This window comes from Pecten maximus, chromosome 18 (assembly GCF_902652985.1).
Source record: "Pecten maximus chromosome 18, xPecMax1.1, whole genome shotgun sequence".
Lineage (NCBI taxonomy): Eukaryota > Metazoa > Mollusca > Bivalvia > Pectinida > Pectinidae > Pecten > Pecten maximus.
Window position 1 is genome coordinate 3,870,256 of NC_047032.1, and position 16,280 is coordinate 3,886,535.

The window sequence follows — 16,280 nt, forward strand, 5'->3', positions numbered from 1 at the left end:
TGGGATAGAGATATTTAATTTTAAATAGGTTTCAGAAAAAAAATTGTGTAGAGAATTGTGCCATTTTGGGTCAAATATCATAATATTTTGCAATTTTTGAGAATTTTTTAAGCTGTTACCATGGTATTCACAGCTCTAAAAATCACAGAAAATATCAGTTTACTTATCCTTCAGAGCTCTATTAAAATTGCAAATGTTGTACAGATTTCAAATATATATACTTTATTAGAGGTTATATGTAAGGTTAACTGGCAATGTTTACATATCTAAAGCATGTGCCATATTTTTCAGAATTTGGCATTTTTACTGTACACTGCTACCTTATAAGGGCTGAAAAATGTTATTTTTTGGAAATTGTGCTTAATTATGCTTGATTAAGCTTCATTTTATATGTCGTAACATTTAGAAGCGTCAAGTCAACGACCAAGTGTTAATTTAACCAGAGACCTATATACTATATATATAGGTCTCTGATTTAACGTAAGGTAATTATCTGATATGGTGTTAGCCTCATTGTAACAATGTATTGTACTTTACCGCCTTGTCAGGCTTGTGAACCTAATGTGTATTAATATCACTCCAAATAAAGTGACTAATTTCGTTTTATAAAATAATAACATACAGTCTATGGACAAAAGTAGTGGAACGATAATCGTTCCACGATGACGGCACATCGGTTTTCGCGTTGTCAAAGTCGGAACTATAAATGCGGTATATAAAGCACATCGACACCGCTTACATCATCGGAAAGGTCATGGTCTCGTGCTTTGATTGGCGTTCTATTTTTGTCGTCTGCTAGCATGGTTTTTGTTTACAAATAGAAGAAGCGAGATGGAGCCAAATTTGAGGTACGCGAGTGAAGGCCAGAAACAAAGTGTGGTAGCTATGGTTCAGAAAGGCGTATCTTTCCAAAAAGTTGGTGAGCTACTGAATATGCCTAAAACTATGGCAAGCCGTTTTAATATTTAATACCTAATGTAGCTTAAGTCAAATAGTTTTTCGACTTAAGTTAAAAAGATTTCAGCTTAAGTTGAAATCTTTTCAGCTTAAGCTGAATAAAGACATAATGCAAAAAAAGTTTTTTTAGCTTAAGTTAAAAAGATTTCAACCGAAAAGAAAAAACAGACATCATAATGTTAAAAGAATTCAACTTAAGCTAAAAAGATGTTGTTTTGATTAAATGAATAACTGTCTACGCCTTATGACATGGAATCGCCCATTTTGACCTTGAAAAGTCAATCAGCTTTGTATTGTAACGTTATGCTTCAGTGATTCAGATACAATAGTACCTGTGTAGGCTGGCCAGAACCATTTGAATCAATGGTTATACCCCATCATATCCTCTGCTGACACAGGGTACAGGTAACGTTCATGGTGTTGTTAGAGGGGGAGAACAATGGGGACTAATTGCAGGAAGATGGGGTGGGGGATGGACTCATCACAGATCAGGCATCATCTGTTTAGGGAAAGGGGATGATATCTCACATATACTGTAAACGATTTACATTTACATATCACAGTGAAAATGATGTTACTTTAAATCAATTAAAATCAAAACATTAATCAAATATATGACACAATAAATTGTATGTTTGAATGAAAGATATTCAAACATACATACTTGTTAGCAACACGGACCTGTATATCAGATAACATATATCCATGTTAGTAAGATCAGTTTTTCCAGCTTCTTTATAGTTAAACAATTCCCTTAAATGATATATGAAGTAGTTTTCAATTTCAGACATCAAATTCTCTACGTTTGCTCGTGGCAAAAATCTGTTACTTATTTATACTCAGTATTCTCGTTAACTTAAAAAAATGAACTGTTGTGATAGAATTGCTTGATATATACTGTTGTACATGTATTTACGGATCAGGTCCTGATGTGATGGACATTTTAGGATCAAAGAGAAATTCATCATCAATATATCACCAGATGTAAAATTAAAAGTAAAGTTAATCTCAATAAAACCAAAGTCATATTTGATAAAAGAAAAAGTTATGCACAAAATAGATCTATTTGTTTTTCTCTTTTTCATGAAGAGCTGGATACACGGATAGTTACTCTTTTCTATATCAGTATAATGGCAGCTTTTGTAAAGCAAGAAAAAAATTGTTGAACATGCAGGGTTAATAAACAATGAATTGAGAAATTACTGAATGAAACTAATGTGCTGAAGATCCACATTTAAGGAACTGCATTTATACCTGGTTTGAATGTTATTGATTATTTGCTTATGCCGTTTACTTTATTTTAAATTGTGATTTTTTTTTTACCAAAAATGTGAGCATGGTAAATAATGAAATGCAGACAATCAAGGTGATAACAGAAATGTCAGGGGCCGGTTGTTTGAACGTTCATTAAATTAAACCATCATTAAAGTATCATTAAGCCTTAATGATTCATTAAATATCAAATGATTGATTAGTTAATGAATCATTAAAAATGTGTTGTTGGAAAGTTCATTTAAGGGATCATTAACAAATTAAGGTTAAATGAAGACTTAATGACGGATCCACAATTAAACCATCATTAACTGTGGGGATTCCCTCTTCCCATAATGGGGCATTTATTGGTGGGAGATCAGAAAGATGAAACAATTCCTTTGGTGAAATGAAGGAGGATTATACGAGTGATGGAGTAATGATATTAGCGTCCAAATGAATAAATGTCTGTTATTTTGGTCCTTAGTGATACTCCAGGGTGACTGAAGATGTTTATGACTTGATATTAGAGGAATTTTGGTGAGTGAAGCTGTCGTATTATTAAAGTAAAGACACTATGTTATACTTCTGTGATGCACTCACTATTAAAGATAACAATGTGCCCAATGGGCCTGTATCACTCACCTGGCTCTACAGCAGCTTTAAAGTTGATCTAGGTCATTTCTGCAGAAACTATGCTGATTACCACTTTAATCATATATCAGAGTAGGCTTGGCTAATTCATGTGAATACATTTTCTACAAGTCCTTCATCCCAGCATTGTTTTGGCCTAATATCAGATCTCAAAGTCTCTTGGCTATCAACAAATACATTGTTTCATGACCTGTGACCTTTAATATAGTTCAAGGTCTTTTATTTGAACAAACTTGGTAGCCCTTCACCCCAGCATGCTACATGACCAATATCAAGTCCCTGCATGGGCCTCTTGGTTATTTAGAAGTAGTTGTTAAAAGCGTTTAGCCTATTTGACCCCTGTGACCTTGAATGAAACTTGGTAGCCCTTCATCCCAGCATGCTACAGGCCCAGTATTTGGTCTCTGGACCTCTTGGTTATTGAGAAGAAGTTGTTAAAATGAAAATGTTGACGCCGGACGGACGAACGGACAGTATAATAAGCTCACTTGTCCTTCGTGCAGGTGAGCTAATAAATACCACTACTTATCTTATCAAAATATAGATGGTCATTCTCACAACAATACATGAACACCCAACAACATCGCATAAGGGGTCATGGTGACCTGTGTTACCTCAATATTTCACTTTAAGGTCAAACTGACAATTTTTCGATGTCATCGATGTCATCCATTCGTGACATGCATCTGAAGCTAACCATTTTGGTACAGCATGAGTATTGTTATGCTTTCTAGGATGAAATGACTTAAAACAGATTGAGAAATCATGCAAGCCATGCCCTCCTTTTTTATATACGGTACATGTAATATATAAATACTGTAAATGTTGTGAGCTTTGTTTGCTTTACATACAGATGACAATGACACAGAATCATGGCAAAATATTTTGGCTCACCCCTGTGAGTGGCCTTCCATATTATTTTATTAAAATTAACATAAAAACACAGAAATATACATATAATTTTTTTTAAAAAGCAAAGGTGAGCGGCAAAATTATGCCAAAATGAGCAGTATGTTTGCATAATGATCATCCGCCACCCGCTGAAAAAGTTTATTTCAACTTAAGTAAAAAAGATTTCAACTTAAGCTAAAAAAAAGGTTTATTTCAACTTAAGTCGAAAAGATTTCAACTTAAGCTAAAAAAAGGTTTTATTTCAGCTTAAGTAAAAAAGATTTCAACTTAAGCTTAAAAAAGGTTTATTTCAACTTAAGTCAAAAAGATTTCAACTTAAGCTAAAAAAAGGTTTTATTTCAACTTAAGTCAAAAAGATTTCAGCTTAAGCTAAAAAAAAGTTTATTTCAACTTAAGTCGAAAAGATTTCAGCTTAAGCTAAAAAAAGTTTGTTTCAACTTAAGTCAAAAAGATTTCAACTTAAGCTAAAAAAAAAAGGTTTATTTCAACTTAAGTCGAAAAGATTTCAGCTTAAGCTAAAAAAAGGTTTATTTCAACTTAAGTCAAAAAGATTTCATCTTAAGCTGAAAAAAGAGTTTTATTGTTATATGGATGTATAATCAGAGACATATGTCTCTGGTATAATGGTTAATTGTGTTGCTGTGTTTACATCGTTTGTATTTGTGACATATTTAATTTATATGACTTTTACATGAATGAATAAAGTAAAGAGAGAGTAAAAGAATGTTTTCCATTACAATATAGTTTTATAATTATCTAGTATAAGAGAAAAAAATTGTGAAGAAATATCATGGAATGGCTTCCTGTGTGATGTGGTAGAAGCTGGCACAGGTAGTTTTATAAGTTACACCCCTCTACCTACATGGGTCCTCAGGTGTGACCACCATCCACCTGTTATGTAATGAGTGCAGACCAGGTATAATCAACCTGGACAAAATTTAAGTATAGTCTATTTCAAAATATACAAATTATAGATCAACCTACGGCCAATGTACATCTTACAATTATCATATTCAATTTAGAAATTGCTGACCAGGTTTTAACATAAGCATACACACTACTTATTTATTTAAATTTTAATCGATATTAAGACTATTGTTATAATTTTGTGTTTTAATTGTAACGAAAAACATGTGATGTTCTTGTTAAAAGAACTACAACCATTTCGTCAATGTCAAATAAAGATTAAAAAACCAAATGATAATGTCAGATAGCCATATAAGGGACAGATTTTATACATGTATTTCCATGGTAACCATGGGTCAGTTTCTAATTTCAGATGCGATGTAAATTTGATTAATTTAAAAGTTATATGTTCGATATAATTTTGCATGACTATGTATCTTTAATTAATCATCAAATTTCAAATAGATTGATTCTGTCTATAAGTTACTTGGAACTGAAAGAAACTGATATTTTATATACATATACACAGTTCAATGGGATTGATATTGAGATTGTATTAAATATTTGTATTACAGTTATCAAAATTCCCTTTTCCAGTTTTGAATATATTATTATATTAATGTCATGACATATATTGAAAATTTTAATTATTGCAAGTAAAAACATTTTCGCTGTGATATACTTACACAGGTAAATGACCACCTGAGAATCAATCACTTTCCCAAAACAGACTATACATGTATGTAGCCTTACCTGTACTTATATAGTACCTATTGTTCTCTACCGGTATCAACACTTCCTATGCCCATTGTCAAAATGGGAAGACTCCTATTCAACTACCTTTCCAGTTAACTTGACACCTATCTGGGTGTATATTGTCAATGTCCTGGCTGTCTGATTAATATTTTTTCTATAAAATATGAAAACTGTAAACTAGATAAATCCTATCCTTACTGTCATGGGGTTATATATATACTATGTATAGGGTATGACTTTATGGGGAGGGAGGGGGGGGGGGGGGGGTGGTTATAAGGCTATAAGGCTATAACTAAACCCTGAACGTTCAGTGGATGTTGGAACAGTCCAGTAGGGGTGTTTGCATTCGACCTCATTTTTTTGCATTATGTATTATTTTAGCTTAAGTTGAAAAGATTTTGACTTAAGTTATAAAAATAATTGTCAACTTATGTCGAAATCTTTTTAACTTAAGCTAAAATAATACATAATGCAAAAAGATGTTTTTCAACTTAAGTCATAATCTTTTTAGCTTAAGTCAAAATCTTTTTAGCTTAAGTAAAAAAACTTTTTACCTTAAGCTATTATGTATTAAATATCAAAACGGCTTGCCATATAAAACTACAGTACATAGAATTTATAGAAATTTCTGTGAACGTGGAAGTGTGAAAAACGGCGAAAAAACGGGCCGACCAAAAAGTTTAACTGCGCGTGACGGAAGGAAAATTTTACGAGAATTGAAAACCGACAGACGGATGTCTTTAGACAATATTTGCAACAATTTCAACACTAATGAAAACAAAAATGTTTCTTCTAAAACTGTATGGAGGTTTTTTAAATCAAATGGATATAGTAGATGTGTTTGCAAGAAACAAATTAAGATTTCTCCTGTCAATAGGGTGAAACGGGTAACATGGTGTAATGAAAAGTGCCTGTACACGGAGGAGAACTGGAGAAAAGTTATATTTTCAGATGAAAGTCAGATTGTGATTGGCAAGAACAATCGAGTGTGTATTTGGAGAAAATCTGACGAAGCTTATCGTCCTGAGTGTATTTCTCCCTGAGTAAAAGATAAAAAACTGAGCCTTATGATCTCGGGGTTGCATCACTTATCACGGTGTAGGAACACTCACTCGTGTTGACGGGAACATAAATTCTGACAAATACATTGAAATTTTAGACCAAAACTTGTGGCCAGTAATTGCTAGGCATTTTCCAAGTAATAATTATGTATTTCAGGATGATAATGCTCCTGTCCATCGTTCTAGAGTCACAAAAGCATATATGGAAACAAGCCAAATAAACACAATGATCTGGCCGGCACAGAGCCCCGACCTTAACATTATAGAAAATTTGTGGTTGATAATTAAGAGGGCAATTGAACAGTCAGTTGAAAGAATAGAATCTTCTGAACAACTTTATCAGAAAATAGTTTCTGTTTGGACCAGTTTTGAGGTCGAAACAATCTGAAATCTTTACTGGTCAATTCCAAAAAGAATCTCTGCTGTAGGAAGAGCCCGCGGATACATCACAAAATATTAGGTAAATAATTCAACATACTATTTTTAATTAATACTCAATATTGCTTCGCTCTTCTTCTTTGCAGTGGTATATTTTGTTTTGTTGTAGGTGTATGCAAACTGCCAATATCGCCATTGAAACAGCACCAGCTACAATTTTTTAATGGTGCAACGTCACAATCGTTCCACTGCTTTTGTCCATAGACTGTATAAGAGTACATATAAATGAGAAAGGTTCTGAACTCCCCCAGGCTTGAAATCTGATGTATTTATTTCCAAGTACCGTAGCTTCGGTTGTATTGGGTGGATTTTTTCGAAGTAGGACTTAAATTGAAGAGAAATGGTCAATCTTTAAAATAAGCCATAACATGTTGTCGATTTCTCGATATTAGTTTACAAAATCGGGCATGAAATTTCAAAATTCTCTCGATTTTGTTTACTCGGACAAGTTGACGTATCGGGGTCACCACACTTTGACTCTATTGGACATAGCTTTAGACGAAGTCCACGGGTTAATCAAGGGGCATGCTTCATCAGATCACCGAATACAACTATTACATACACTTACTTTATGTATTCGAGCACCCTATCGATGGCCCCGGAACTTTTTATGCATACTGATAGCAGATTTTTCTCTTGGGTAGCCATGTTGTGACAGCCGCGGTAAATTTAAACAAGCATTCTGATGAATTACAGACGTTTCGCCCCAATGTCACAATGTCCCATGCCACAATGTTCCAAATTTTTTTCCTAATGTCCCAAATTTCTGCCACAATGTCCCATTGCGGGTGTCACAATGTCCCAAATTATTTGGGGACATTGTGCCTGTCATTACCATAATGTCCCAAAATACCTTGCCACAATGTCCCAAAGTTCTCAAGTTTGAATGGGTTAGTATACCGCTAAGCAAAACAAAAAAATAAATAAACATGTTATATATACGACCTGTTAAAATAGAAAATAAATAAGATGATACACGTTGTATTTGGCCCGTTATAATAGAAAATTAGTAAGATGTTACATGTTGAATATGGCTCGTTATGAGAGAAAATTAGTGAGATGCTAGATCTACATGTTATATATGGCACCGTTTCAAAAGAAAATTATATGCCCCTGGTTTCGGTAGCACTTGTTATTAACTAATTCACAAATATAACTCAGAGAGTTTATTCAGCACTTTCCTTTTTGTTGTCTTATTCGCATTAACTACAGGCACGTGTTCACGTTTGTTTCTATATATTTCCTATATGGCGGCTCCGATCGTGTTTAACCTGTGACGTCACAGGTCAGAGGTCATTCGGCTTTGGGCCTCAGGTGTGTTTTTGAGAAAAATCCCAATTACTCGGTAATGGGTCGGCCGATTTTGATGCGGTTTTCTGCATTCTTGTTTATTAATCAATACCAATAACATATTTACATATAATCTTTCGTTAAGGGTACACTTTAATCCACATTTTCACCACACTGTACGGTGAATAAATGGTATAAAACGTGTACATATCCTGTAATAAGTGGTAAGCAGCCAGTGCATATGGTAATATTTCACTCTCACAATTTTCCATCTATTTAAAACATGAGAAATATTTTGGTACATTGTAGTAACATTTGGGACATTGTGGCAAGGTATTTTGGGACATTGTGAAAATGACAGGCACAATGGCCCAAATAATTTGGGACATTGTGACACCCTCCTTGGGACATTGTGACAGAAATTTGGGAGATTAAGAAAAAAATTTGGGACATTGAGGCATGGGACATTGTGACATTGGGGCGAAACGTCTGGTACCCATTCTGATTGGTTATAGAAATGTGTTAACCAATCAGAATGCTCCAATAGACGTCCGGCAAAATCTGAATTCGAGTCTATTTCCTTTTCTATTCTTGCCAAGTTCCAACGATTCATTTCCTTTCCTCAAATTTGGAAATACTCTGGTTTTGCCGATTCTACTCACTTTTGCGTCTTTTCTGGCAGAATCTGTCTGCGTTTTTGTAGGTCCATGCTTTCGGCGATCCACCATTTTGTGTGGACTGTGAAACCCGCTGTTGCATTGTGGGACTAATTTTCATAGAAACTTAGTCTGGCAGCCACAGTTATTATTTTTGGGAATTCCCCGTATACGTATACTTTCACAAATACATATTTTCTTTCATTTTCTGATTCACAGTAATCTGCTAGGTATGTATCAAGATCAAAAACTGTAAAAAGTTCAAAATGTAAACATTGATATATGTTTCGTCGGGAGTATGTGGGTTTAATTAATATGCTATAACATCTTTATTATTTTCAAGAGCATTATAAAAATATGACACAAGGCAGTCTGCTGAATTTGTCCTATTGTCATTTATTCATTGCAACTATTCCATCATCATTGTGTGCAAAACAGCAATGTTTGCATGGTGATCCTATTCAGTTCGTAAAAATTGCCTCCAGGCCAGGGGAAAGGGAAGTAGAATGACCATAGAATTTTTAGGTCACCTAGCTGCGACAAAGTCTCAAGTGTCCTATTCTAATTGCCTTTTGTCCTTCATCATACATTGTGCACACACACAAAATTGGTTCAGAAGCTTCCTTTCGGGAGGGGAACAAATTTTGGTAAAGATGCATGTGAAGTTCACAAAAATGTATGTCAGGGTCAAGGTCATCATGTCAATGACAATTTTTTTTTATCTTTTTACTGATAAACATTTTGTTATGACCTGATGAAGCAATATTTAGGTATTTAGAGTTCAAGGTCATATCTAAGGTGAAGGTCAAGGTTAGGTTTTTGTAGCTTTTCACTGATGAACATTTTATAACGCGTTGAAATGTTTCAAACAAAAAGTCAACTGACTAAAGGTCAAGGTCACTGTGAAGATGATCCACCTTGTAGTCTTGGTGTCGTTAATGTGTAAGACTTGTTTATCATTACAGGAGTCACCATGAAGACGCTCCACCTTGTCGCCGTGGTATTGGTCGCATATGGAGTACAAATGGTGCTGTCTGACTCTGAGAATGGATCTTCGTTTCCAGACCTAACAAGCAATGGATGGGCTTTTATTGCTTGTACTGTGGCAGTTATAATATTTGGATGGCTCTGGTGTCGCTTCACAGGTATCTACCAGTATTTTATGATGATCACTTGATGGCAGACATAGTCCAATTCTAAAACTACCAAACATTGAATTTACACTGATATTTAAATATAAAGCCTTTAGGACCAGAGGACTTGATTTACATCTTTTCAAGTGTTCATAAAATCATTTAAATTACAAAAACATTAGGTCAAGGTCACTAATATTATGTGTTCAGGGTCAGATTTTGTATCTATTGATTAACATTTTGTTTTGACATGACGTGTTATGAATCAAACCGGTCGTATTAATGAAATGTGACAACTGCCACAAATAAAGGTCACCGGGTCAAAAGTCAGTGTCATGATGTCCAAAGGTTTAGGAAAAACCTTCGACAGCAACCCTGGTTTGTAGTTAAAGGACACAAGATTTAAATAAAACAATTACATCAAAGCTAAGAAATGTTAGCAAACTGGTTTATGTGGATGGAATGAAACAAAAGTCATATAGTAGGTATCATGTGTATTTCCTCATTTGCATTATTTTGGAAGTCCAAATGTCAAATGTCAATTGATGGGGCTGACCCCCCAGGGGCCTGAGGGGCGGGGCCAAATGTGGTAAATCCGGCTATATTGATATAAACGACTTCTTCTCTGAAACCAAGCAATGGCTAATGCTCGTATTTGCCTGGTAGCATCATTATGGGGTGGGGATTCAAAATTGTACAAATGATGGGGCTGACCCCCTAAGGGCCTGAGGGGTGGGGCCGAATGTGGTCACTTTGGCAATATTGTTATAAATGACCTCTTCTCTGAAACCAAGCAATGGCTATTGCTCATATTTGCCTGGTAGCATCATTATCGGGTGGAGATTCAAAATTGTACAAATGATGGGGCTGACCCCCCAGGGGCCTGAGGGGCGGGGCCGAATGTGGTCAATTTGGCAATATTGTTATAAATGACCTCTTCTCTGAAACCAAGCAATGGCTATTGCTCATATTTGCCTGGTAGCATCATTATCGGGTGGAGATTCAAAATTGTACAAATGATGGGGCTGACCCCCCAGGGGCCTGAGGGGCGGGGCCGAATGTGGTCAATTTAGCTATATTGATATAAACGACTTCTTCTCTGAAACCAAGCAATGGATTTCGCTCATATTTCCCAGGTAGCATTCCTATGGGATGGGGATTCAAAATTGTACAAATGGTGGGGCTCACCCCCACCCCACCCCCATCCCCCAATGTACATGTACCCATATAAAATGCTTATGATATATATTGACATAGCAATACCAGCAACAAATATACTTCAGCATCATTCTTGTTTCATATCTCATGAAACCAGGTGAGCGATACAGGCCCTCTGGGCCTCTTGTTTAAATGTTCAGACAAGCCTAAATAAGAAAGGATGTTTTATATCTTTAAATGTTCAGACAAGCCTAAATAAGAAATGATGTTTCATCTTTAAATTTTCAGATGAGCCTAAAGAAGAAATGATGTTTTATCTTTAAATGTTCAGACAAGCCTTAATAAGAAATTATGTTTTATATTTAAATTTTCAGATGAGCCTAAACAAGAAATTATGTTTTTTATCTTTAAATTTTCAGATGAGCCTAAATAAGAAAGGATGTTTTATATCTTTAAATGTTCAGACAAGCCTAAATAAGAAATGATGTTTCATCTTTAAATTTTCAGATGAGCCTAAAGAAGAAATGATGTTTTATATCTAAATTTTTCAGATGAGCCTACTGTTGAAATAGAAAATAAATACTACACTGTTGAGGTAGGACAACAAGCAGAATTGAGGTGTTCAGTGTTGGGTGCCTTTCCGTTCATCAAATCTGTTACCTGGGAACATACATCACCTGGCGGACAACCCATACAGCTTGATTTAGATCTGCCTGAGTATACAAAATCTAAACCAGATCACCTTATAATCAACAAAACAGTAAAATCTGACGAAGGAGAATATGTGTGTACTGTCTCCAGTTGGTACGGGAAACGACGAAGTACAACAACTAAACTGACTCTGGTAGAAGGTAACGCTTACGTACTTTTCCTATGTACTGTGAGTTATCAAATTTGACCTACCCAGCTGGGTTTTAAGTCCACCATCTGATGATGTTTGGCTATTCAAATCGCTTGTGTCCGTGGTCCATGGTGTATCCATCCATCTGTCCGTAAACAATTTTTGTTATTGCTATCTCTGAGGAAGTACTGAAGGGGTCTTTCTCAAATTTCATATATAGGTTCCCCCTGGTGCTTAGTTATGCACATTGCATTTTGATACCAATTGGAAAACAACATGGCCAACAGGCAGCCATCTTGGATTTTGACAATTGAAGTTTGTTGTCGCTATTTCTCAGAAAGTAATAAAGGGATCTTTCTCAAATTTCATATATAGGTTCCCCTTGGTGCCTAGTTATGCATATTGCATTTTGAGACAAATCGGAAAACAACATGGCCGACAGGAAGCCATCTTGGATTTTGACAATTGAAGTTTGTTATCGCTATTTCTCAGAAAGTAATATAGGGATCTTACTCAAATTTCATATTAAGGTTCCCATTGGTGCCTAGCTATGCATATTGCATTTTGAGACAAATCGGAAAACACTATGACCGACAGGAAGCCATCTTGGATTTTGACAATTGAAGTTTGTTATCGCTATTTCTCAGAAAGTAATGAAGGGATCTTTCTCAAATTTCATATGTAGGTTCCCCTCGGTGGCTTGTTATGCATATTGGATTTTGAAACTAATTGGAAAACAACATGGCCGACAGGCAGCCATCTTGGATTTTGACAATTGAAGTTTGTTATCGCTATTTTACAGAAGGTACTGAAGGGATCTTTCTCAAATTTCATATGTAGATTCCCTTTGGTCCCTGATGTTGCATTATGGGACCAATCCGAAAACAACATGGCCGACAGACAGCCATTATCGCTAAATATTAAATTTTATAAATAGGTTCTCCTTGTTTGAAAAGTACTAGAGGGCTGTTTCTGAATTTACACAGATTAGTAAAACTTAGAGGAAGGGAAAAGTAGAGAAAAGATCAATCTGACATAAATTGGAACCTATGAAGATCATTCAATGGTGGGCGCCAAGATCCCTCTGGGATCTCTTGTATCTTTAGTTGTAGTTACTTGAACAACATATGTTCTGTTAATAGACCGATTTGTCGTTCAGTTGATTCTTTTTTCAAAGTTTTCAATCAGCTTTACTGATTCAGGAGTATATCAATATTCTTCCACAAGCATTAAAGAAATGGGGAAAGAACTATTGTAAAGTTGTCAGCTGACATATATGTTATACATGTTTTCTTGAATATATAAAGAATAGGAATACTAGGGCCAGATGAAGACATTTCATCTGATACAAATGTAACTGTCTGACTATAAAATCCAATTTTAAATTTCTTATAATATGACCTCAGACCCTGACGTTTCTCAGGGCCTTTGGCCCTTTGATACAGAAGGTACTCAAGGGATCTTTCTCATATTTCATATGTAGGTTCCCCTTGGTCCCTGGTATTGCATTTTACATGGTCGACAGACAGTCATTATTGCTAAATTTCAAATTTCATATTTAAGTTCCCCTTGTTTGAAGAGTACTGGAGGGATGTATACCAATTTAAACAGATTAGTAATAAGGAAAGGAAAAATAGTTAGAGGAACAATCTGATATGGAACCTATACAGATCATTCAATGGTGGGCGCCATGATCCCTCAAGAGGCCCAGGGTCGTAGTATTACAATTGTAGTATGCTGGTATAAAAATTAAATAAAATGTGAATGACCTTGACTTACTTTTATAATCATAAGGGGCAAATGTGTGAAATCTTTAAATGACTTACTTACAATTACCAAGCAGCTCAGTGTCATAACCTTTGTTCAGTCCACAGATATGGACACCGAGATTAAAAATCAAAAGTCAAAGTGAAGGTCAAATTTTGTATCTTTTAACTGATGAACATTTTGTTATGACATTATGAGGCAAAGTTGGTAGTCAAAGTCAACTGACAAAAGGTTAAGGTCACTAAGTCAAAAGTGAAATGTCAATTTTTGTACCTTTTACATGAACATTTTGTTATGACATTATGTAGCGTGAGATCCAAGACGCCAAGATTCATGATATTTGGCCAGTAGCATGTTGGGACGAAAGGCTACCAGGTTTGTTTAAATGAATGACATTGACATAATGTCAAGGTCAGCAGAGTTAAAGTGTGTCTCAAAGACCAGTTAATTAGATGCCAAGGATTATGACATAGTCAGTTAAAATGTTTGGGAAAATGGCTACAGAGTTAATCCAAATGAAAAAATCTTTCATGGTCACCAAATTGAGTTTAGTAAAATTTCAGTTTAAGCAATAACATCTATAATCGAGTACACTCAAGAACTCTGGTCATCGGTAAGACCCATGGGCCTCTTTTCTTAATACTGCATTCATCCTATTTGGTGTAAATAAAAAACATGTTAAGTTGTGATTAAGACTTTTAGCAATATTGTCCAGATGTCTCCAGCTTTTTCAATTGCTCTCATTGAAACAAAGGGAGCTTACTTACTGAGCCTGTTGTTTAACTGAGCTATCTTGACAGCAGGGGCCAGATTTAATACAACGTAATATCTAGGGTAACAATATTTGACAGCTGTTGTTCAACCTTATAGGATTTTAGATCAAAAGGAAGTTATAAAAGTTGCTTGAACAGAAAAAAAATCATAAAAACGTTCCTATAAAAATCTATGAGGTGTAATACATCTTCTGGTTCCTGTATTTAACAAATCACCAGCAGTTGACCCTTTATGGTAATTTTTGTCATCTCAGCTTCCTTGATCTGAAATTGTAATTCAACATTTTATATCTGTTTCCAGGATCAACATCCTCATTTGTGTACAAACCTTCTATGGCTGCCACATATCCTACCACCAAAAAGACCACCAACTTCGCCAGAATCTGTAGACTGGTGGTTGATGTTTTTCCCGACATATTCAGGCAGTTACTTGTCGCTCGACTGCCAGCATCTGGACTGACCACTGCTCTTGGTACCAACAGGAAAGTGATCTTCCCTCTGCTGAATTTTCAGCAGAAAAGAATACTTTACCCACAACTTGGAGTGTTCCGAGGTTCTGAGAAGGATTTGGATGTATCTCTCCTCTACATCCTTCTAAGGAATCTAGTGAACATCCCACCTCATAAAAATGGGTGGGGAAGAGATCCAGATATTGCAGATCGTTCACTGTCGGCCAACATCGACCGCCTCCGTAGTCAGAGAAATGAGGCTTACGGACATGCGAAGTCTGCCTCTATCTCTGATACAGATTTTCAGACTAGGTGGGCCGACATCCGACAAAGTATCGAAGATCTGCAGAGTGGTGGTCATATTACAGGGACATTCGTAGTAGCTGTGGATAAGATAGGCACCATGAGGATGGACCCCAGTACAGAGAGGAATTTTATAGCTCTGGTAAAGGAGATGGAAGGTAAGCTGTCGAGTGTAACACTGATCAAACTAATAACTTTAACTTGAACTTGTTTTGTTGTTGTTAACCATCATTGTTGAAGCTTTAGAAGTTAGAGTTTGGGTTAGGGAAGGATATTTCTCAAACTTTATATGTAATGTATTCAGGGCCCATAGCTTCAATTTTGAGGTTAAAAAATGGAAAAGTACAATGTCCAACAGGCGACTATGCTTAATTTAAGTAATTGAAGTTTGTTATCACTATTACATAGATCTTTGACAGGTGTGTATGGATCTTTGTAATCACTAGACAGGTGTGTATGGATCTTTTTTATCACTAGACAGGTGTGTATGGATCTTTGTTATCACTATACCTTTGACAGGTGTGTATGGATCTTTGTTATCACTATACCTTTGACAGGTGTGTATGGATCTTTGTTATCACTATACCTTTGACAGGTGTGTATGGATCTTTGTTATCACTAGACAGGTGTGTATGGATCTTTGTTATCACTATACCTTTGACAGGTGTGTATGGATCTTTGTTATCACTATACATTTGACAGGTGTGTATGGATCTTTGTTATCACTATACATTTGACAGGTGTGTATGGATCTTTGTTATCACTATACATTTGACAGGTGTGTATGGATCTTTGTTATCACTATACATTTGACAGGTGTGTATGGATCTTTGTTATCACTATACCTTTGACAGGTGTGTATGGATCTTTGTTAATACTATAACTTTGAGAGGTGTGTATGGATCTTTGTTATCACTATACCTTTGACAGGTGTGTATGGATCTTTTTTATCACTATACCTTTGACAGGTGTGTA

At 35.5% G+C, this 16,280-nt stretch overlaps 1 protein-coding gene across 3 annotated transcripts in view; it reads left to right on the forward strand.

The window, feature by feature from the left end:
- LOC117316762 overlaps positions 1–16,280 on the forward strand; it is a 31,435-nt gene that overhangs the window by 4,133 nt on the left and 11,022 nt on the right. For all 3 annotated transcript variants that reach the window (XM_033871530.1, XM_033871532.1, XM_033871531.1), the window contains exons 2-4: positions 9,847–10,026; positions 11,724–12,023; positions 14,855–15,463. In XM_033871530.1, coding sequence (XP_033727421.1) covers positions 9,855–10,026; positions 11,724–12,023; positions 14,855–15,463 — 1,081 coding nt within the window. In that variant the 5' untranslated portion in view covers positions 9,847–9,854. The remainder of the gene's footprint in view (positions 1–9,846; positions 10,027–11,723; positions 12,024–14,854; positions 15,464–16,280) is intronic.